General features: G+C 40.7%; 1 protein-coding gene across 7 annotated transcripts in view; it reads left to right on the top strand.

Annotated features, from left to right (window-relative positions):
• The window catches only part of Nfib (nuclear factor I B), a 211,011-nt gene that overhangs the window by 340 nt on the left and 186,518 nt on the right, over nt 1–24,153 (top strand). For 3 of the 7 annotated variants that reach the window (XM_051163748.1, XM_051163756.1, XM_051163729.1), the window contains exons 1-2: nt 74–767; nt 6,604–7,135. In XM_051163748.1, the coding sequence (XP_051019705.1) occupies nt 738–767; nt 6,604–7,135 (562 nt within the window). In that variant the 5' untranslated portion in view covers nt 74–737. Of the gene's footprint in view, nt 1–73; nt 768–6,603; nt 7,136–24,153 lie in introns of those variants that run through there. The other 4 variants (XM_051163771.1, XM_051163760.1, XM_051163738.1 and 1 more) reach the window with 3 other exon arrangements.

Raw genomic sequence — 24,153 nt, 5'->3', positions numbered from 1 at the left:
CGCAGCAAAGCCTTTTCCGCCTGGGAGCTCCGCGCTTGCGCCCCCTCCCTCACCCCGGCCTCTCCCTGCTTTCCCCCCCTCCCCACCCCCACCCGGCCCTCTCCGGCGCGCGCCCCGCCACCCGCGCGCACTCGCTTGCACTCCCCTTCTCTCTCACACATGGTCGGCTCGCGGCAAAGTTTCGCCTGCGATCGCCACTCCCGGATCCTGCTGCAGTGTTGGCGGCGGTAACCTTGAACTTTCCCAGCGCGGTGACACATTCTCCTCGCTTTCCCTGCAGCCCGACCTCCTGCGCCCCCCTCCCCGCCTTTTTTTAAAAAAAGCATTTCACCACCCACCACCACCCCAATCCAATCCACACCGCACCCTCGAACACCCTAAGCCCCCCAACAACAACAACAACTGCAAAACAGAAAACAAATTCCCTAAACCGGGCGACTTGCAGCCTGCACCGGCGGCGGCCTCGGAGAGCTTGGCTGGCGCGCGCGCGGACCGCAAGAGGGTTAAAAGTGTAGATTGGATTTCACCCCGGGAAATCTAGCACGCCGAGTGAACTTGAATCTTTGGCTATTTAAGGAGGACTGGGTTTGTTGCGAAGTTGCGGTGATCCTGCGCAGAGCCCCTTCCTGATTGATCGCATCGCTGGGCTCAGATGACTGTAAAATGAATAGATGAAATCCTTGCTTCTCGAAGATTTTCTCGGGCATCTACGGGAAAGTGCGTTTTAAGGCGAAGTCATGATGTATTCTCCCATCTGTCTCACTCAGGTACTTGTCTCAGTTGCTTTCTCTCTGGCCCCAGACGCCTTTGTTGTGTCTTCTTGTTCTTGCGCTGCAGACCTTCAACCGCATTTCCTAACCCTGGCGCACTCTGGTCTCCCTCAGAGAAGTGTTGAAGAGTTGCGGTGGGTTGTGCGGGTGTCCTGGGACCACGGCTGCCGAGCGCGCCCAACCTGTGTGTGTGGGGGGGGGGGGGAGAGCCGGCACCGGGCGGGCGAGGCTCCTGGGGTGGGCAGGACGGAGACCCGCGGCCCTGAGCCCCGTACAGCCCCAGGAGCCCCGCAGCGGCAGCGGTGGCAGTACCCCAACTCCCAGCCCGGTGTGCGGTAGGGCGGACTCTGGCTTATGAGCGGTTGTAGACGGGATCTTGGGCAAAGGGCTGAGGGCTAGATTTAGCGCCTCGGAAACTCTTCTGCCCGCTGTGGGCGGGTGACACTGCCAGTCCAAAGAAGTGGTGGTCTAGGGAACCTATTTCTCTGCATATTTGGGGACCCAAAGTCCTGTACTGCAGTTAGTTGCACTTTGGGGTTTGCAGAGACCAGACCGTTGCGATCTTTAAGCTAAGAAAAGATGAGTTGGTTATGGTGAATGTTTGGGACTTTTAGGACATACTTGTTTTATAAAAGCGAGACTTGGTCATTTGGCGATATTTGGTCATAACTCACAAGGCTTAAAGTGATACCAGAAAAGTGAAGTCATTTTTTTTAAGCTAGAAAATTACCCTAAACCCCAAGGAACAATGTTAGGAGGTTAAAACACGGTCTCTATACCTAAAAACCAAAAAACCCAGTTTCTATCCCTTTTAATCTGATGGTCAAATGAAAAAGTGGTTAGATCTAGCGACTTACCTGGGCACATTTTCATCCTTTCATGGATGCCCAAGGAACTTACCAACTGATGAATTAAATAGCATAGTCCAGAGCTGTTATTTGCAGAATGAAACCCTGAAAGTTATGAGACAGTTCTCCAACTTTCAAGAGTATGAATCTAGATTGGTAATTGAAAATTTTTCATTGACATTGCCATAAAAACGAAACAGAAATGTTATTTAGTTTTGGTTGTGTTAAAGTTTTCAAAATTTAATATTATGATGAGGCATTTTATAATGAACAAATAATTAAGATTTCAATTGTATGACAATTAGAAACCATTGTGATTCAAAAGGACTGCGGCATTCATAAATTGTGAGTGAAGATGAAAACAATGATAACGGTTATTCAGTGATTGGACACAGCCCTTTAGCTTTTTGGCTGACACATTTTTTATTGTTTATATTTTGTTTGGCATCTGAGTATGATTAACTTAGATATGGCTATTTTAAGCAAGTAAACGTGCACTTTAATTTAACAAAACTGGAAAAATGGGTTGTGGAATTATTTGTGCTTTAAAAGCCGTGAATGATAGTAACCCATGAATACAATGGGATTGTCTCAGGTATAACAAATTGCCTGTAGCTGTAAAAGTTACTTTTATTTATCCATCAGCAGGCTTTTCTTTTTTCCTTCCCCCACCCCTTCCCCATCTTTCTGGTAAACCATGACCGTTTCTATTATTTCTACATTGTGATCAGAGGAAGTTTTTCCTTCACAAAGTATGGCCTGGCTTGTTCTTACCTGTGTGTCTTTATGTTTGTATTTCCAACACTTGTTTTTGGGAAACTGCTAGCAGTTGCATTTCATTTTTAGTGTCCTCTAAATATGCATTGAAAAGTCCCCAGCTCCATCTTAATTTGAGTATGTTAAAATTACTATTGCAGAATCCTGACACATGGAATGTTAGTGGCATAAACTGCACAATCATCCAACTATCACAATGCTATTCAAGGACACATCTTACCAACATTAATTCAGGAGGATGGCTCTGTCTTCTTTGTTATTTTAACAGTTGATATATTAGCACTGTTTTTGGGAACTTAAGGCCTATACTGGAGAAGGAGTTACAGTTTTAGAATTCTCAATTAACAACCACTTTATGATTTTGTAGGTAATTTAAGGTATTGCAAAAGCAAGAGTATGTGAGAGCGTTACTTTTGTATCAGATGGATAGTTTAGTTTTATGTTATAGGAGCCTGATAGCTGCCCCATAACCTGTCTTGAGGCATATAGAAACAAAGTAAACAACATTGTTATTTTGTTAGAAACTTTTAAGAAGCACGTCAATTTTTATATTAATGCGTTTAGGTTTTTAAAATCATAATTTAATTGAAGCTAACATTAAACTTGATATTTAGCAAAATGGCTTGGTGTAGTAGCACTACAAATGAGCGTTTATAGATCAATATGAGTAAAAGGAAAATTAAGAAACATTTATATATTTTAGTATTTTATTCTAACTGCATATAAGCCTTTAGTAGAAACCCCAGTTGCCATGATGATGTTTTTCTTTCATTGTCATTCAAGTTCTTTGAATATTTTTTTCTGGTTTATTGTTATATAGTGATGAGACTCTAAGAGCCCACGGTATTTACTCTTCCATCGCTGTTGGGCCAGTTTTCCAACCCTTTCATGGAAATCATTGTTTCCGTGAAGAAAAACAAATAAATCTAGATGAACTAGATTTTTTTTTATGTTTAGATTTAGAAATTTAACCTTCCTATCTATTTTATCAATTTAGTTCAACTCAAGAAAGTTTTCTAAGAAAAAAGATCTCACTGAACACCAATGTATTTTAAGGAAAATTCTGAGTGAGTGTGTCTTAGAATTCTTGGTATAGGAGGACCTTAAGTGTTAAATCACTGCTATACTTTGGTTTAAATAATTTTGATAATTTCTTACTGTTATTGTGATAATCTGTTAGTTAGGATATTTGAATACCTTAATGTTTGTTTTTTCCATGTGAGGACAGCTATGTTCCACAGTCATGTCATTAAAATTATTAAGAGGACATCACTGTGCAGGTTTAGAAAGCAGTCACACATGTGAGATGACATTTAGAGGTGGAATGAGAAAGTATATGTGACATATTGCTTATCTCCACTTACTATCATTTGGGACGCTATGTCTTCTCAAGTAAGTGTTCTACTTAAAGTTGAATCTGCATAATATGGAGGCTCCAAAAGATATTAAGGCAAATTGGTGGGCTGAGAAAGTTTGCCACTTCTATTTACTAGTAAAGAAAAGTTATGCTTTAAAGCAATATTTGCCATTAGTAACAAGAAACTCAAGAGAACAGTGATTTTTGTTTCTGTTTTTGTTTTTGGTTAACTGGCTAAGAGTTTCCAAATTCAACTTTCAAATTGGCATCCTGGTGGTGAGATAACAATTGTTTAAAATTTGTCGTATAATAGATGACATTGATTGTCATGTATTAAATCTCAAAATGTCTTAATCCAAAGTTATGTTTGACGTCCGTACAAGAAAATGGAATGTCACTGAACATAGTATTTAAGTATCTAAGTACTTCAGTGTTCCTGGGTTGTTTAATAGCCATTAAATGATAGTGCATTTTACAAAGTGTGGTAGGGGAAAAGGAGTAAGACAAAGGCCTCTCACCGTTGTTCGCTACATCCTCAAGGATTTCATTTATAGAAGCGTAGGTCCATGTTTTAAAATCATATCAGTAAATCACAGTAGAAGGCAGACCATAGGAAGTGAGTTCATAAAGCACCTTCAGTCCACATTTCCTTGAGCAGGCAGCTTTTCCTTTTGCATATATTCTGAGGGAAGGGGATGAACAAAGTTTTTACAGTTACAGTGGGAGCTAAAAGCATGGCATCAGAAAGTGTATGGGGACAGGGATGTCTTCTCATGGGCTGTGGTTGCTGTGAGCAGGGCTGCCTTCCCACACAAAGAACAGATTGTGGTTTAACTCTTTCCATGGCCTCCTTTAATGTGCTCACATAGTAACTGAATTGTTCAAATCTCTGCTGGAAAGTACTGATCGTTTTAATTTCCTCCATGGCATTTGGCTATGCCTCATGCTGCGATGTAATCAGCTGCATTCTGTATTATAAAATTTTGAGTCATTCTTAGCCGGCAATATGTCAGAACACTTGATAACCGTGTTATCGATTAGGGGAGACATATACCTGCTCTGGGCCTGAACTGCAAACTGCTAATATGTTGCAGGTTTTTGCACTCAGACCTTGAATTTTATCGTACAAAGGCTTTTCGTGGAGAATTCTGAGGCAGCTTCTTTGTTGGAGTGTCATTAGTTTACTTTGATCACCTTTATCTTATGAAAGTAGCCGCTCTACTGGACTGTTTACTCTGTGTACTTGGGAGTAACTAACACGAAGGAGTGAACTCTGCCTTGGGATATAATCCATTAGAGAAACTTACTTTGTGGCTAGGATGACAGAACAGTCAAAAAAAAAAAAAAAAAAAAAAAAAGCCAGAAAAAATGGTGGTGGTGGAGTTCTCCTCTGCCTCAGCACTTGGCTTATTGCATTCATACAGTGCATGTGTGGGGTGCTGTTCTTTTACTCTGAAAAGCAATAAACCTGAGTTTACATGGCCAGCTTTACCTAAGTCAGGAAGCAGTGAAATATTGACCCCATTTGGAAGTAACCTCAGATGTTTGTAGGTAGGGGTGATCTGCCATGCCCAACAGCCCCATCTCTTTGAAGGGCTCAGATAAAACAGGCAGGAACAAAAAACTGCAGGGCCTCCAGGTAAACCGTTTGAACCCCCAGGACAGTTGGGAACTGTATGACTGAAATACTTGTGTGCTCCCAAGCACATGCATGTGTGTACCCACAGTCCTGTCCCATGTTCCAGCTGTGTGACACATGAATTGTAGGGATTCCACAAAAGCAGTAACCGGCCAGGTGCAGTCCTGGTGTCACCGTGCCACAGCATGCAGAGAAACAAAAGAATGGAAAGTTGGTGCCAAGTTGTCACTTCTCATTGTTCACCTCAGATTGATTTTTAAGGGGTTGGAATAATTGCCATACTCATGTGATCGGTTAGCAAATTAACTGACTCTGTGGGGCTTCATAGGCTGTAGGAAAGCTGCCGCGAGAACATTCATGTCATTTGTTTTCAACTTTCAAAACTATTTAAAAATGCGAGAGTGTATGAGTGGGGGGGGGGGAGAACACACATGCAGGAAGCTAATGTTGGTGGTGCAGGGAGAGAGAATGTGTTGTTCAAAGTATGGAAACCTTGTGTTCAGAGCACTGATAGACAAGCTGTGTCCTTTGCCCACTTTCCCTCACTGCATACCGGTTTCTCTAGTTACCACTCTTGGAATGGTGCTGTTTCAGTGTAGGAATGTTGGACGTTTGATAAGAAAATGGATCAAGTTTAATGGCGCATGCTCTTTGTGCCACCAGCAGCCTCTTGCTGAGAGCATGCTCCAAAAGCGGGAACTGTGTGGCACTACAGCGAGCATCTACATGCTTTGTGTTTCTGTGCCACAGAGAGGAGAAATGAACTGTGGCACCGCTCCTGCCTTCTAAGAAGCTCTGCTCCGATTTAAAAAAAAAAAAAAAAATATATATATATATATATATATATATATATATATATATATATATATATATATCCCACTGTGTTCCTTGTAAAATGGTACTGCATAGTTCTAGATGGTCAATCAAATATTTAAGTATTACATTTGGTGCCATTTAGCTTATGTAGATGCATGGCATTGAGGTGGGAACCAGGGGGATGGGACCATAGTGGAAATACAAAGTAAAACCTTATTTTCTCTGAAGAAGGGAGAATCAATTTGTGAATTTTGGTGGAGAGGGGACATACTTTATTTTCTTCTAGATCTGCCGTTTTGTTCATTTTAAACTAGAAAGTAATGTTTTTTTTAAAAGAACTCAACTGGACTGGAAATTAAACTGATTGTACACCTCTTCTTTCCCCATCTTCTGCAGGATGAATTCCACCCATTTATTGAGGCACTTCTTCCACATGTCCGTGCAATTGCCTATACTTGGTTCAACCTGCAGGCTCGAAAACGCAAGTACTTTAAAAAGCATGAGAAACGAATGTCAAAGGACGAAGAAAGAGCAGTCAAAGATGAGCTGCTCAGTGAAAAGCCTGAAATCAAACAGAAGTGGGCATCCAGGCTCCTGGCCAAACTGCGCAAAGACATCCGCCAGGAGTACCGGGAGGACTTTGTGCTTACCGTGACTGGCAAGAAGCACCCGTGCTGTGTCTTATCCAATCCAGACCAGAAGGGTAAGATTAGGAGGATCGACTGCCTGCGACAGGCAGACAAAGTCTGGCGTCTGGATCTAGTCATGGTGATCCTGTTCAAAGGCATCCCTTTGGAGAGTACCGATGGAGAACGGCTCATGAAATCCCCACACTGCACAAACCCAGCACTTTGTGTCCAGCCACACCATATCACAGTATCAGTTAAGGAGCTTGACTTGTTTTTGGCATACTACGTGCAGGAGCAAGGTAGGAGCAGATCGTTCTTTCTTCTAGCACGGCAAACGCTGTCCGTTCTCCTCCAGATATGGGATCTCTGGCTTGGCCTAGAGTGTCCTGGAGGCCTCCCGATGTCCTCTGGCCCCTCTAGGTACCTTGCTGTCCCCAGTTTTACTCCATGTCCACAGTCATGATTGCCTTCTGCATTGAAGAAAAGACCAAAGAGACGAACAGACACAGAGTAGTCTAAGAAATACAGTTTATTGTCCTCCACTTTTCTGTATTCCCCCCACTATCTGAAAGGCAACTTTACTGGTGGTAGCTAAAGTCCTGTTTAATAATCTTTGTACTTACTAGTCTCTTACCTAACAAGGCAGATGAACTTTGTTCAGGAATCGCGGTTGCACCAAAAATCAAATTAGCATTTACTGTTAAAAAATATCTGAGCTGGTCACTGTCAAAATATATATATATCTGACAGAGGTCTAGGTTTATGTAATTTTCATCTTTCTATTGATACTTCATTTTGATTGTGCAGAATCACTGTAGATTTAATACAACACAGCTCTTGTTTAAATAATTTATAATACTTGCCCTGAGTGACTTGGGAAACACTTTCTATTATTAGTTTACTTGAATGCAAATTCATAAAGCTTCCCAAGGAAGAAGTCACAGCTTTCTTTACAGAGCATCACAGAGCAAACCAGAAAGGGGACTGGTTACACTGGTTTAAAATAAATCTCAAAAGAATGCAGAGACCGCATACCGGACTGTTTTTAAAGTCCTCGATAAAGAGTGCTGGAAACGTTGCTTGCACAGTGCAAAATAGGCAGCGCTGTTGCCAGGGATTTTCTAGCTAATGAGATGTGTTTCTTTGTTGTTTCTGTTTTTCCTTAGTATGTTTTTCTTCAGGAGGTGAGACTTTTGACTTGGTTTTCTTCACATCAGTTTGTCAGGGTACAATCCACCTAGGAAAGACCATACTGAAAATGGCCTCGAGTCTGGGCTGCCCAGATGGTGGGTCATTTCTGAGCTTGGCCTGGTGGGAGGGAAGATGGCCTGCAGATAGCCAGGTGGCAGACAGTTATCCAATGCTCATTATATAAATGTGGGGTTTAATAAATTGAGGTACTGTATTGTCATTCAGAAAAGTGAAGAAAGAAAATTACTCTTACGACTCAGAACTTATTCTAGTACTTACTGTGTGCTCTTTGTCTAGGTTTCCCCTTGATTAGTTCTAGAGATATGCTTGAGTGTCACTTGTGAATTCTTGCTCTGATTTTAAATAACAATGCTAGACATCATCATTTGAAAAAGTATTTCTTAACAAGCAAAACACCACACTTGCTATTTACCTGTGTTCAGAACTGAAATTTAAGTAACAAGGGAAATATATGTCTTCATCCTTGATGTCCTAAAATAAAAGCTCAGGAACACATGACAGTCTGATGGGCAGCACTCTAAGGGTGGCATTTCGAGGTGGGCTGCATGCGTGTGTTGGACTGACTGTGTGTTGTAAGTGTTGTAAAAGTCACTGGTTAGAAGGAAAAGTTTTGCAAAGTGGGTCATGCAACTCTTTAGTCGAGAGGCAAGACCTGCCACACGGTCCTACTTTAACTCTTGATGGTTAGTTCCTAAGTGGACTTATGTGAACATTTCTTTAGGGGCAGGCAGCCATGTCTTAGTTTTGTTGAACTGACAATAAAGACTATCCTTTAGATTTAGGAAGATAGATTTAAAAGAGAGAGAGGAAAAAAAAAAAAAAGACACAGAGCCTTTTTTTTTTTTTTTTTTTTTTTTTTTTTTGCATGGCACTAGTGGTCATGATAATCATACAGTTTTGAGTCGAGTCTTAGAGACTGTATTTTCAGATAAAACATTGATACGATATAAAACCCTTTTGGTATTTTCTCTGTGCATTCAGTCATCTGTCATCTCTGCCACCTGCCCTCGTGTCATCTCCTCTTAACATCTGGTGGCCCTTCTTAAAAAAGTCACAGCCCAGTGCTTTTGTGTTTTCTCTTTTTCAAGATTTATATATTTTTCTTTGTGAACTGCAGGTTGATTGTCATTTGCACTGTCATTGATTAAAGAAAGAAGGCGTTCAAAGATGAAGCTATAAACACCTCGAGTGCTTCATCTCGTATCGTATAACTTTTTATTTCTCCTCTAAGGAAATGAAATCATACTTTCTGGACTTTAGAAATTAGATAAAGTTGAAAAAGAAACATGGAGAAAAATTAAAAGGGAAGAACAATGTTTATAACAGAATGAGCAACAAAATTCCTCCCCCCCCCCTTTTTCCTCTCCCGTTATAAAGGACGAGGAGAAAAACACAGGGAAGAACAGAGAGAGTGCCAAAGATGGTTGCCACTGGCACCAGGGTTGGCATCACACCCTCTTTGTTTAGCTCAGGGTGCCTGTGATTTGTTAGTTGGCATCCGCATTGCAGTGTGGAGTGATGTTACAATATATTGACAATTTCCAGATCTAGAAATGTCAATAGTCCTTTTGGCTATTTACAGATCACGTACTTCGTCTCTAATGGAAGATGAAATAAAGATGGATGGATTATAACTGTCCATCGTCCACCAACTTCCCGTTGCTTTTCTTTCTTCCTTTTTCTGTCTTGGTTCAACCCACACTTACCCCCGTCTCTTTCCCAGCACTCTCATCTTTTCTGAAATGTGGAAAGAGTTACTGAAGCTTTGACACAAACTATAGTGCTACATCTGCATCTGATATACTTTTGGGGGGAAATTTATATTTTCTTAAATCATTTTTGATATGTAGTTTATTAGGCTTTTGCATCACAGGGCAGTGTTTTGTTCAGAGCTCAGTGTCTTTGTTACTCGGCTTCTTCCGTGCATATAGCCTGGTTGACCGCAATTCAGTCCATTTTATTTTATCTTTACATTAGCAAAGGGTCATGTTAAATAAAGATTGTTACTTATAAAATTATATGCTCCCTCTTTACCTAAAATTTGGTAACTGACTTGGGAGTAACGGTATTTAAGTCCATAAAATCATTTGATGCTATTGATTCAGAGGGCTGCGCTTCGGCTGTCTCGTTGCTACAAGAACCGCCATTTTGTTTGTGAAGTGCCAGGCGAGGGGGAAAAAAGGCAGACACTGTGTTTGATGCCAATAATGGTTGCCAGTGGCACCGAGGTTGGCATCAGACCCTCTTTGTCTAGCTGCTGAATGCCTTTGATTCGTTGGTTGGCATCCGCATTGCAGTGGGCACACTGGAAAGTTTTTGACAATCCCTGAATGAAAGCTGCGGGCTCGTCTGCTGCAGCAAAGCTTTGCTAATAGAAAACCCTTTCCCTTCCCCCGCCAAAAGGCTTAAAAAAAAAAAAAAAAAAAAAGATTGTGACAGATTAAGGAAAAAATAGTTCTAAAATGGGCTCCATATTCCCAAAGATATTAAAGGTGTCCAGTGATTCTTGGGCAGGTGGTACCTATTCCCCATATTGTCTTTGTTATTGCATTCATCAAAACAAAGCAAAGCAAAACAAAATGAAAACCAGCAAGCCTTGCGCAGCACACCTTCGCAGGACACGCCATCCTGTACAATGCAGGGTGCGCTGCGCCAACTATGTGGGGCCCTGCGCAGTGTAGAGATACATGAGTGCACCCACTATGACTGGCTGCTGCTTCCACTTACATCTATCCCTGTTCATTTCTTTTTCAGTTTCTAGTTCTATCAGTGTCTCCACCTCTTCATTTTTTTTTTAGTAGTTGGGTTGAGAGGCCCTTACTTTCCTCTCTAGGTAGTAACGTGTATGTGTGTATGTGAAAAACACAGGACCTCAATGAAGTGACTACGCGTTAAAATCTGATATATATATACCTGTCATTACCAGTCATTCCTGACCTCCTCAGTTCTGCACCAAGATGCTGCAAAAATTTGTAGCTCACACTCCCACATATTGGGGGAGTGTGGGGTGGCATGGGTGGTGGTGGTGGCGGGGGTGGGGTGGGGTGGGAGGAGAGCGACAGCAACCAAAAGGCTAAAATAATTTTGTTTCACATTTCCTAGATAGTTAGCATTACCATTGCTTCCTAGTTAACCACCATTATCTCATTAATTAATAAGAAGGATTAGCAGTTCTACCCAAAGGGCTATACAGAAGGAAGTGTGGCCTATGGGAGGCCTTGAGTCACCAGACTGTCCTGTCTGGAGCCAGAAGATGCAGGCATGCTATGCTGGTGGTGGTGAGGGTGTGGTGGGGGTTAGCATCAGGGGGTGTGGGGAGGAAACTAGGATTAGGCTTTTTCTGAGGCAGGGAGGGTTTTTAAAGAAAGGAGAGGTCACAACACAAAGCTTAAAGACCTCAAGAGATAGTGTCTGCTGTTATGAATTTAACAGATGGGGAGTTTAAAGCAAGTCAGCTTAAGTGATTCTTGGGCCATACTTTACACTCTTATTAGACATGTTTTTTGGAGTATGGCAGAGCTCAGCAGCCTTGCTTGCTTCTATCCTGAACTTAGCCTTGTTGAACCCTTCGCATTAATTGTGATTCCATTGTTGGATGGCAGAGTTTGTTGCTTGACTGTTAAACGATATCATAATTGAGGTGTATTTTGAAGTTGTGAAACATGTGACTTGTTTAGAAGGGAAGTTGTAATCATTATTGTCTTTGAAACAGAACCCTTCCTGCTTGTCACATGGCATTAGCGAGGCTGCACATGGAGAGAGCGATTTTCAGCTACTGCAGCTTAGAATCCTTCTGGGTAACAATTATTTCTTTATGAAAAGCTTAAATAGATAATTGTTTGCAAGCTGACAGCACATTTTAACATTTTAATAATTTTCACTTCATTTGCAGGTATTTCCCATTGTCGGGGGTGGGGGGGGGAAGCTTTCCTAACTTGTTTAAATGAGTTTGCTCTGTGTGTGGTGATTGGGTAGGCTTGCCTTGTGACATCAGAGAGCATGAAGTTTGTGTGTAGGATAAGTACTTTGCATGAATGTTTGATTTAGGAAAATGCTGTTAAGTTTTCACATCCTGGTAGCCTGGTCTTGACTAAACTGAACTCTGGTGTGCATTTGCTTGCGTTCTTCCTCATACCCAATTCACAGGATAAAGAAGAGCTCTTATTGGTATGTCTTGCCCCTAGGCTTCACTTTTGTTATACCTTTGTTAGAACATATATTAAAGATTAGATAACTTAGCAGTTTTCCCCCTGATAAGGACAAAGCAGAGTCTAAGGGGCCAGAATTTCACCTGCTCTGCCGTGATGTCCTTGACACAAGATAGCTTTGCTGGCCAACTTAAGAGTTAAACTCCAAGGCCCTGGCTGCCAGCTGAAAAGGCTGGCATCTGTGTCCTGCTATGGCAAGGCAAGCTTCTGCATTGCTGTTAATATGGTCTCACTTTTCAAAGGCAGAGGGGAGAGGGAGCTTGCGAGAGACAGAGATGGAAATAGTGGGGGTCATCATTTGTTACAATTAGCATCTTCAAATATTCAAATACATTGTGCAATGTATTATTTTCCAGAGGTATCAAAGGTTGGTAAGGCATCCTATGGAGTCATTAACCTTAGGCTTACCTTCCCACCTTGCACTTCGTCCCTCTTAGACAGCAGTTTGAATTTTTTCAAATAAGAAGAATAAAAAGTATGTATATAGATTTTATATGTTTAGAGTCGCATACTTCGTACTCTGTGACTCTTGGGAGTGAGAATCAAAATTGTGTCCATTGCATAGGAATGGTGGTAATCTAGGGGCACGCAGCCTGGAGTGACAGGAAGGGTGGGTGAGTACCCAGTTCAACACAGCGACGGGTGTGTGCCCAGAGAGATCCAGTGTCCCTAAGCACATCCAAATGCCAAAGTATAGATTTATGAACGGTTTAAAAATGAGCAAAGTTGTTTTCCTCCTACATTTGGAATTTGAGTGAAAACTGCCAAAAGGAAATGGAAGTTTTAATATCCATTGACTTTTCTTCTTTTTAACCTGGGTACTCCAGTCTGAACAAACCATCTAAGATACTCAACTTAGTAGGGTCTTTCTCCTCACGAGGCTTCATTTTGCTGAGTTGACATGAAAAAGTCCACTGTTTGTTTTGTGACATTCCGCTTGCTGTCCCTGCTCAACAGTTAGGATAGAGCACCCAAAGATGAAGGCATTCCCGGCCAGACTGTGTCTGAATCCTCTGCAGTTCGTAATAGCTGAGACACCTTAGTTTTCACTTCTGTCATCACTATGGCGTGCAAGAGAACTGAATTTATCTTCAAAGGAGTAATTGCTGCTCTGTTTGGAGGAGGCTTATGAGGAGTGTGCATGGCACACATGGCTCACACTAAAGCTGCCTGGGACCAAATAGCTGAAAACGATGGCACAGAGCAGCGCCAGCCTTCTGCTCGGAAAGGTGCTCCTGAAGAAGCTTCTTGTAGTTGATGAAAGAGCATCATCTTACAGTGCACCCACTGCTGCTAGGACTAGAACTCATGACCCTGCAGGACACATGCTGGGGCAGAGCAGGCAGCACAACCCTCAGAGCCCAAGTCCCAGCTTTCCCCTTTCATCCTGACCAGGAAGGCTCGCTTTAGAAATCCCCAAGGCCCGTGGTTTATGTGATTGAAGACTTGAACCTGTGCAGCAGCGTGTCTCATGCCACGCAGCGAGGAGAGGAGCGCGCTCCTTTTTCCTGGGCCCACTTTTCTGTGGCAGTGTCATACGTTGTCTCATTTTAAAGCAAATTCTTAGGTTCTTGAACTCGAATTATGTGATGTGGTTAATTTAACAGAATTTAGTTGTTAGGATTTGGCATAGAGAATAAATCATCAAATTGTAGGGAACTCATGAAAACTAAGTGTGTATAGCAAGGGGTTCGTCTGTGGGATTAGCTTGTATTAACTGACAGTTACAGGATGTGAGACTAATAACACTTGAATGGCTGGGCTTTTTGGTTGTTACATTATTCAGAAAATTGGGATAAATGGCTACCAATTAACCAGTGAGGTGGAAAGACCTTGAGGCTGAATTGAAGGCCACACATTAAAAACATAAAATTCTTATACTTTAAGCATAGCAATATTCTAAGGAAAAAACCCAGGCATTTATGTGCATCAATGCATTGTTTAGAATAAAACACTTAGGCACATATTCTCTCTGTTCATGATGATAGTTTAAGCAGGACACTGTTGATGAATCACAGACAAATTAAAGAACTCTGGATAAAGACTATATAATTGGAAATATAGAGTGATGGATGAAGTAATTTTATGAGCTGAAAAGTTGCCTGGAGGTTGTATATTTTCAGAATCCCATTTTAAGGCACTTCAGAGCATGCAGTGGGTTCCTGATACAGCCCAGTCAGACAACAGAATTTGTTCAAACAAGTACAAAGTGAAATAGGAACTGCCTTTGAGAAAAGTTTTTAAAGGCTAAGTACATACAGTTTTAAAGCTATAGTTAGCTTAAATCAACTATTTCTTAACATAGGAAATTGAATAAATAGTATGCACTGATTTAAGTGGACATATTTAATAATTACATAAATCTAAATATTCCTTCCATAAAACTACAAAAAGTATTTAACAGGTCCCAATTATTATTAAGTATCAGCCTCATAACCTGACACTGAAGGAAAATAAAGACTTTTTTGAAAAGCTTTATTTTGTACATTTATATTTAAAAAATGCAGGCAAACATGTAATAGCTTTAACAGCAATGGGTTGAGAGTAGGGACAAAAATCTGATCATGCATGCAGATGTTAACAAAGTGATTTGAAATAGAGTATACTTCGTAATTCATATAAGTTGGGGATTCCACTTGTGTTTGTGCTAATGAGGGTGAGAAGGCTGTATCCCTCTATTAGTGAATTCTAAAGTGTGAAAAATGTTCTTGCTTAGGACAACTTGTATTTTATTATTCTGACCTCTGCAGTTTCTGGATGGATTAGTTTAAATTTGCTATGCTATGTTAAAAGCCTTGTTTTATGAGGTCGGTCTCAGCTTCTGGCCTTGGTGTCAGGAACCCTGCTACGGGATGCAACTTGCCTTGTTAGGTTTAATTGACCAAAGCTGATGTGTTAAAACAATTCATTTGGGCTGTAACTTATGCCCTGGCTAAGTTGCTACCTGAATCCCTTGACCTTGACTTGTCTGGGTCATGAAATGGCTGCAAGCTGTTTGACCTTTCTATTGTGCAGTAATGTCACTGTTTCCTCTTATTCTTTTATGGTAATAGCTGACAAAAAGGCCCCAGCCCATACTTTACACCCCAGTGGATTCAAGGCGCCCCTCTGCAGTAGCCACATCTTCTGTTTGACATGGTCTGGCTGCAGAAGTGGCTTTCCTTTGTTTGCTGACAGTGATGGGGACAAATTTGCAGCCTTGTTGGCTATAGTAGGGTAGGGGATTGTGTTCTGGATTTTGGAGGGATTTTGATCAATTCTTTGTGGGTTTTCAACTTCCCGTTCCACTGAGACTTACTTCTTAGCCCTTTATATTTATGTTTCCTTAATAATTATTTTTCAACATTTTTAGCTGTTACAGTAAAAAAACATTTTATTGTCATTATGTAGATTAAAGTGACACATTTAGTTATACGTTTGGCTACTCAGTCACTAATCGTAAAAGGACTAACTTAACTTGGCACTGTTTTCATCGTTCAGCACTGGGAAGACCCATCCTGAACAGGCAGGGTTAAAAAAGAGCACTTTAAACGGAGCATAGTGTCTTCTACAACATGTTACCGTTTCAAGGGAAACCTTCTCTTATTAAGGTAAATAGTTAAATTTCGTGACAGGGTAGTAACCCATAGCAGTAAATGTGAAGATTTTATTTCTGCAGGGACGTTTGTCAGCATATAAAGTTAACTGTTTATCTTAATGAATATAAAATTGTTTTTCTGTTCCTCATGAAAACCTCATGTTCAAAATGGAGCATTTTACTTTGGTTCCCATTTAAAGCAGTGAAATAATTTTATTTTAAAAATATTGGAAATGTCTTCTAAAATGTTAAAACACAGATATTTTTATCCTACCAATCTTTTCATTGCCAAATATGACACTATAGCTCGTGATTTTCCTATATTTGCCAGATTAAATGTTTAAAATGCAAACTGTTACATTTTATTTTTAAATTATTAGAGGAAAGAAGGAAGTTTAAGGGAGAGTGTGCATTTTTCTCTTGTGCTGCACACTGTTTACACCAACAGATGAGAGACAGTGTCGTAATGACCCCTGGGAAGAACACTAGCATTCTGGGTTCTCATCATAACTTTTTCTTCTGCAACTAGCAGGAGAGAAATGTTCTTTTACAAAAAAGTCTTTTAGCGGTTGTATCAAGCTGTTCTTTTTTAGGGCTGTTCAGGACATGAAGGAATTTGAGGGCCTTTTAACCTGCTGGTAATGGTCTTAGGGTTCAGAGGGCAAGAGTAGATGAAAAGCAACAGGCCTCACTGGATCAGCGGCCCCAGACCTCCTCTCCTCAAAGAAACCAATCAGAAGAGGCATGCACTACCTGCCTTTCCTCTCCTTCGTCGACATCCCACAGGCAACACTAACCTGGAGTGGGCTTTGGATGTGGGTAGTAGGCTGGTGGGTCACATGGCGGTGGACCTGAGGTGTGAAGGATTTGAAGAGCACCCGTGATGTTCTTCCATGTATCCTTCAGTTCTTTAAAGGCTGTTAGAGTGATGTCCACTGTTAAGGTGCACAGGTTTGGGTTCTGGTCCATGGGTAATTAGTGGGTGCTGGGGTACACACGTGTGTGTTTTGGGGAACTAAAGAAGGGAAGTTAGGAGAGAGAGATAGAACTTAGATGTGGCAGGAATTGACAACGATGGGTGCTTTATGGATTGAGGGGTGAGTAGTCCTCCTCCACCACTCCTAACTGTACACTAGTGCTCAATCTACAATTGAAATTCTATCACTCTTTGAATTTTGGATTTCTTTTGCAGTTCAGCAGATCTTTCCTCATGGTTTCTTAGGTTTTGTAAAGAAGTATCTTAGTTACAAAGAAGCAGACCGGCTGCCTTTAAGACTACAAAATACTTTTTCCTAACAATTCTGGAGGCTGTTAGTCCAGGGTCAGAGTCCAGGGAGGGCCACCTTCTGGGTTGCTATGCCCCTCCTTCAGTGTCTAGTCAAAAAACTCACTGGGATCTCTCTCCAAGCCACAAATCTCATTTCTGAGGAGCTCACCCTCCTAAACTAATTTGGTACAGAACATGTTTCTTAATACCATCATCTTCAGGGTTAGGGTTTAAATTTTGGTGACATAAAACTGTTCTGGTTTTTGTTTGCTGATGCTGTAATTAAACACCATGGCCAAAACTAACTTGGGGAGTAAAGGCCTTGTTTCACGTCATGGGGCCAGGTAATGTTTCATCACTGAAGGTGGTCATGGCAGGAGCCTAGAGAAAGGATCGTGGACAAGTGCTATTTCCTGGCTTCTGCTCAGTTAGCTTCCATATATAGCCCAGTCCCACCTGCCTAGGGATGGTGCTGCCCACAGTGGCATTCACCAAGAAAGTGCTCCACACACGTGTCCCAGGCCAATGTGATAGAGGTTGTCCACAGCTGAGGTTCCCTCTTCCCAGGTGCCTCTGTCAAGGTGACACAAACCAAGCAGTAAACAAAACATCCAGTCTCTGAAGCAAAGTACATGTGTGGAATTGGCACAGGGTTCTGCGCTTCCCCTTTCTCAGCTTTGTACCTTCGGTCAAGTCCCTGATAGTTCATATGCTTTAGGAGTTATAATGACTCTTTTAGGATGTGTGAAATCATGCAAGTAAAGCATGAACTTAATAATAGCTGTTGTTGTTGTTATATGTGAAGGATAGAATGGCGCATAGTCTAGAGACTTCCAGAGAAACTGCCTAAGCATGGAGGGAAGGGCTGTGTGGGGAGTTAGAGCAGTATTACCCATCAGCCAACCGTCTCCTAAAGAGCAAAGGCTATGACCCAGTCACTCTCCTGGGTATGGGTTCTTGCTAGGAAGAGCTCTGAAGTTAGGCATATGCAGTTACTTAGTCCTGTATAGTTTTGAAACCCACTTAAATTATAATTACTGTAGTATTATCAGGAGTCCATACATTTTTCCAGAGTTTTCTTGATCTATCTAGGAATATTTCAAAGAAAGGAGCAACATAATTTTATTTGTGGCTTTCTGAATGAAAAAGCTTGACATGTTTTTAGGTAAAGGGTGTCCTGGACAACACTTAGAATCAATCTGTTGCCCTGGACAACACTTAGAATCAATCATCTGTTGCCCTGCAGTGGCACATGGAAGTTTTCTGTGCAGCAAAACAAAGTCACCCACATTTGGAAGAGTTACATTTTAGACTGAGTTGGACAGAAGTAAGGGTAATGTTGTGAGGCCGGACGCCTGGTTAAAAGGAGCAAGCTGCTGGTTTTGAGACTCTCAGTCTGAAAGGCCATGTGACCTTTGGTTGGGTCAAAGCCTCAGATTGTTTAATTGGTTACATGAATTGTTTTGATTCCACTACCATCTGAGTCTTCTCTTTTAAGTCAGATTTTCTTATTCCTCCCTCTTGCGGCTTTCCGAAAATTAATTAAATGACCTCTAGAGGGAAAAAGTATTTATTGCTTACAGTGATTTCACTTTTACTGAGAACAACTGGATGCCAAAGGAGAAATGGCTAAAACATTGGCTTCTCCCCACAAGAAGTAATTTGGGATCAGTGTTTGACTTCGGCGGTGTTGGTTGGTTGGCTCCCTGTGGGCCTGGAGCTAAATTTGTGCGCCAGATTCCTGGGCAACTGGCTGATCCTGCACTCTGTGGCCAGTACGCTGTTCCTCTCACTCACTTTGCAGAGTATTTTGGAAATCATAGAGATTAAGAGGGAAACATCTTAAGGCAGATGTCATGTTGATGTGGGGTGCAGAAGAAACATATTTCTACATGAAGGGCTTGGTGATAATGTTTATCATAGGCCTAAAGGTTCTAGTCAGGGGTCAGGAGGAGAAGTGGCTCCACATTTGTCTAGTGGTTAAAGGGTAACCAGGGTGTGCACATCGGAGTATCGATCAGCTTGCTTAGATTCTGGAACGTAAGTTCCAATGGTCTGTGGTGTGTCTTCTTTCTTTCTTTCTTTCTTTCTTTCTTTCTTTCTTTCTTTCTTTCTTTTTTCTTCTTGAGAAAGTTCTGGCATTCAGTTGCTGTTCTGTTCACAGGATACAAAAATATCCATAAAAGTGATTTCCGGGAACACCGTAAATCCTCAAGTTTCAACACTCAAATTGGGTTGTTGGTGATAATATTTTTTAACATTTGTTACTGCATCTTCCCAATGCACTTGAAAAGCTTTGAGTACACGTATGATGTAAGTTAATGTGGTGGTACAAAGAGAGCATCCACATGGATCTTAAACACTGACTGTATTTTGTAGCTTCTCAGAGATGCTGAAATGTCTCTTTATTCCTGCGACGTCAAGCATCATGTTTCAGGGTATGACCTGTAGTTATCATGTGCAATTTTGGTTCCATTTATAGTCTCCAAATAAGGGGAAAGCAGCTTATAGTAATATGAGGATCACTGGCCTTACAGTAATTAAATAGACTTGTTACAGTGCATTAATCCCGTTTGGAACAGTTGGAATGACTTCTCAGTACTAACAAACACAGCATTAGGGCTCACAGTTAATCTGCTCTTTGTATCCAACATTTGTATAATATAAAACATGTGTATAGAGAAACATATTTCAGATTTAAGATGAGTTCATGGGAGGACAAAATGAAATTATGTTAGATTTAAGCAGGATGAATTCAGTTCCAAATACTGATAAAATCTGGAATTCATTTAGAATTAGAGTAGGTAGAGAAATATTTTTTAGCAAGTTTTCTTCTTTGGTGAGTATCATGTTCATAGTCTTAGAATTGTTTTTTGTTTTTGCTGATAACCACGCTTGTATATGATATATAAGACACACAAACAACGTGAATGGAAATCTTTATGCAGTCTACAATCCAGCTATTAACACCTTGTAAACTGTGGTCATGGTGTCTGCCATTGGTATAGCCTCTGCTCAGTTCTAGAGAGCATGAAGTAGACTCAGTCTTAAAGTCTGGTCTCATCTGCTTCTGTAGTTTGTGAGGATGGACTGTGCTACTGAAAGACCCATCTTTCCTCCATTGTTCAAAGAGAGTCTTTATAGCTTTATTGAAAGGGCTCCTGAGTTAGCATTATGCTTCTGTCTCCTGTGGTACATGCCCCCTGTGGCAGAGTTCTCTCCTCAGTGTAGGCTTCTTTATTGTTGAGGAATTTTTCTCACTAGGGGTGTGAATTCATCCGTGGTACACCAGTTCCAGGAAGAGCATCTCAGGAAGGGTGAAGTATTGGTCCGTTCTAGGACAGATTGCTTTGTCAGCAGAGTGCTGTGGAAAGCCCGAGATTACTGAGTGTTGTGCAGCCATTTTACTTCCTGTGCCTGGGACCAGCGACCACATTGTCAGGGAAAAACACGATGGAGCAACAGTGTTAGATCATGCAAATGAGACTACTGAATAGTAATAGTTATGGGCAATATTTTGGAAAACACTGATTAGTGACAGTTTTATTACAGCAAATGTATGTATCAAGTCCCCAGATTTCATTGTAACGCACTGAAAACAGATGTCAAAGTGTCCCAAACAGAATTTCATGCTTAATCTACATATTGCATGGAAAGTACAAACAAACCATTTAGAATTCTGTTATTTAATCCTTTTAGAAGGAACAAAAATATACAATTTAGATTTTCTCCATTCTTTCTTTTAATTTCAGTTTTTGTTTTCTAAGGGCTGAGGATAAATTATTTTTGTTTGTTATTTTCTTAAGATGCATATGGGAGAAGATATATTTGCATATGGATGTGATTTTGCTTAGTGTACTTTAAACTGTAACTTTCTGAGCGTAAAGTCTTTGTACTATAGAGAGGAAACATTAGGTGCTAAATTATTTAGTGACCTGGAAGTGGAATTATTTTTTCTATTTCTTTGTTTACTGGCAGATTTCAATTCTGGGCCACACAGTGATTGAAACAGCTTGTTAAAGTGAAAGAGAAAACAGTTACTGGCCCAACTTCTGGCATGTTTCTGGGGACTTTGTCTCTCAGTGACTCAGTTTCTTGAGGACTTCTAGGAGACCTCTTAGCTTGGGCATCATAGGAATTTAGCTTCTGGTTAGCTTGGCCAAGGGGCAGGGCACTCCCCTCCATGCCAACCAGCTCTTAAGAGGGGAAACCCTTGCTAAATTGGAGTTTTAATACATTTTATTTATTATTGACTATTATGTAACATTTCCATGTGGTTTGGTTCAAAGTCCAATAATCAGATGGTTTAGGTCATTCTAGACTTTAAAAAAAAAGAGCTTACTTTTAAAGAAAGTAACCTTTACTTGATAGGATTTTAGTGACGGGAGGAGTCTCGAGATTACAGTTTGGAATACTGTGCCTAAGAGAACCAATTCTCTTTTCTTGTTTATGTTGGTGTTACTGATACAGAGGCAGAAAAACATATCTAATAAAAGTGTGAATTTATGAAAACACCAGCAACAGTTTTTAAAAGAAAGAGAAAAAAGTCATAAAACAGCTTGTATTAGCATTTTTCACTTTCTTGAAATAAACTGATTCAAGGGTCTGGTGTTTCCTTTCTGTCTCTTCCTAGGAAGTGCTCTAAGGAAGTCAGTCTGCAGCCATGGTTTTCGGGAGAAGCTGGCGCCTTTGCCCTTCTCTTTGCCCTTCTCAGTGGTTGGAAAACACTCCCTTAAAGTTGCAGACGACTAACTAATAACACAGATATGGTAGTAGTCGCAAAACAGAAAGTTCCCACTAAAAATGCATTGTTAAGCTTCCAGCAAGAAATGGTTTGAAGTGTTTGAATATATGTTTGAAATAAGGTTGAGAAAAAAATTAAATCGAAAGTTCCGTTATTTTAAGAAAAAATAGGAGCTGTCCCGAGGCACTTTTTTATGAGCTGCTTCTGGCTCCCTGCACTTTTCAGGCTTAGGTGATAATTACTATCTCCATTTCCTTCTGTGTCATGGTCATCTTTTCTCTCAGTTGTAATTTTTAAAAGTTTAAACAAACACCATGCAGTTGCTCATATTTAAGAGTTGTTTCTTAGGTTTCTGTCTCAGTTCAACTTTTAGAAAGCAAAATATTACCTTCAACGTCAAAGGACCCTTCAAAGGAAGCCTGGCTTCAAACTCACAGAGATCCTCCTGACTCTGCCTTCCAGAGTGCTGGGATTACAGATGTGCACCAGCGCATCAGCTCAAAGGACCTTTTAAGTTAAGAACTTTTTTATAATGGGAAAGATTGAACTGCAGTTCATGTTTCGTGTGTGTCCTGTCCTGGGGAGTTTGATGGAGAACACTAGGTTGAAGAAAAGGCAGGCAGTGTTACACATTGTTTTAAAAACCTCACTTTTAGTTTGATGGTTTGTGAAACAAGTTTTAAGGTATGTTTCTCAAGCACAATTGTAGATGGAAAAATACATGGATAAAATTGGATACTATAGAAGCACGTGAAAGGAAAGCCCTTCATGACAAAGCCATGGCACTGATGTCGGAGTGCCCCAGGAAGCAGAATATTAATTTGAAGACAGTTAATAAAGTAGGAAGAAAAAAACCACCTCGGACGTTCACAGTTTTCAAATATTGTAATTATGGTGAGAATTCAGATGTGATGGTTGCTATGTGATGTTGCAGACTCCTTCCTATGGTGCGCAGTAGAGGACCTCAGAAGGTCACCGTCCTCATGTCAGCATTAGTGTGAAGCTTGAAAGCATAACCTTCCCAGTAGCGTAAAGAGTTGCTGGATGCCAGGAAAATTTCGTTTTAGAATCCAATATACATGGCTACTACCTATTATTCTTAAGAACTTAAATTTAACTTATATAAGATCATTGACATAAAGGTAATTGGAAACAAAAGTGATCATACCCATAACTGCTACCTAAGCCAGGACTTGGGACAGTAGTCTTTATTGCCACAGGGAGCCAGACTTTGAAATTTCAAATGTGTTCATGGACTTGAATAGTAATATGCATATATATGGTATTTATATATCTATTTACAATATAACTGTATATATGAATTCTCCCTTCTCATCTTATTAGTACTCAATCATAGGTCCTCAAACCAGCTGAGGAGATATATTTCAATAGTATTATTGTTTCTTTTTCTTTCTTCCTTCTCCTTCTCCTTTCCTCCTCCTCCCCTCATTCTTCTCCTCCTCCCTCTCTTTCTTATTCTTCTTTTGTTTTTGGAGACAGGGTTTCTCTGTAGCCTTGGCTGTCCTGGACTCGCGTTGTAGACCAGGCTGGCCCTGAACTCACAGAGATCCACCTGTCTCTGCCTCCCCGAGTGCTGGGATTACAGTCATGGGCCACCACACCTGGCTTCAATATTATAGGCAAGGTTATTCTCTGAAGAAGAGTTTTGACTGTCTTATCTTTTTAAAAATTCGTAAAAATTATTTCACTGATTATATATTTTTAAGTGGGATCTTTAGTACTAGAATCTTTGGCTCAATAGTCACGTCATAGTAATTCTTACCTCATTATTCATTTAATGGTGCTAGCTTTTCTAAAGTATGTATTATGTGCGTGTACATATGTATATATTCTAATATTAAGTATGATTTTGTACATATAGAGTTAATGAGGTAGGCACTTATGAACTTATTTAAATGCAACGTTCAAGAAAAATGAAAAAATGATAAAACATTTGGTATAACTACACAATGTGGTTTCGAACACATTCAAAGATTAAGAATACTATTCTGGTGGTTGTTTTAGTATTTTAAGGATTATGACTTTGATCAAGTAATTTCCAAGTAGAAAGGAAAAGATCATGGTCACTTGTACTGTTGATGAGCAGCACAAAGCTAATGGCAGTGGAGCAAGCATAACTACCTAAGTGTCTCACTCACTACTAAATATAGTTAGCAGTGCTGAGCTCGCTGGGAGGAGACCCAGTGGGACTGGAATGGAAAGGTCAGAGAGGAGGTGAGCCTTCAGCAGCGTTTTCTCAGGGGCTATGTGACAAAACAAAACAAAACAAAAGGAAATATTACTAGGAG

This window comes from Acomys russatus, chromosome 2, assembly GCF_903995435.1.
Source record: "Acomys russatus chromosome 2, mAcoRus1.1, whole genome shotgun sequence".
Classification (NCBI taxonomy): Eukaryota; Metazoa; Chordata; class Mammalia; order Rodentia; family Muridae; genus Acomys; species Acomys russatus.
Note: the sequence above shows the minus strand (reverse complement) of the source record. Positions and strands in the feature narration are given on the sequence as shown.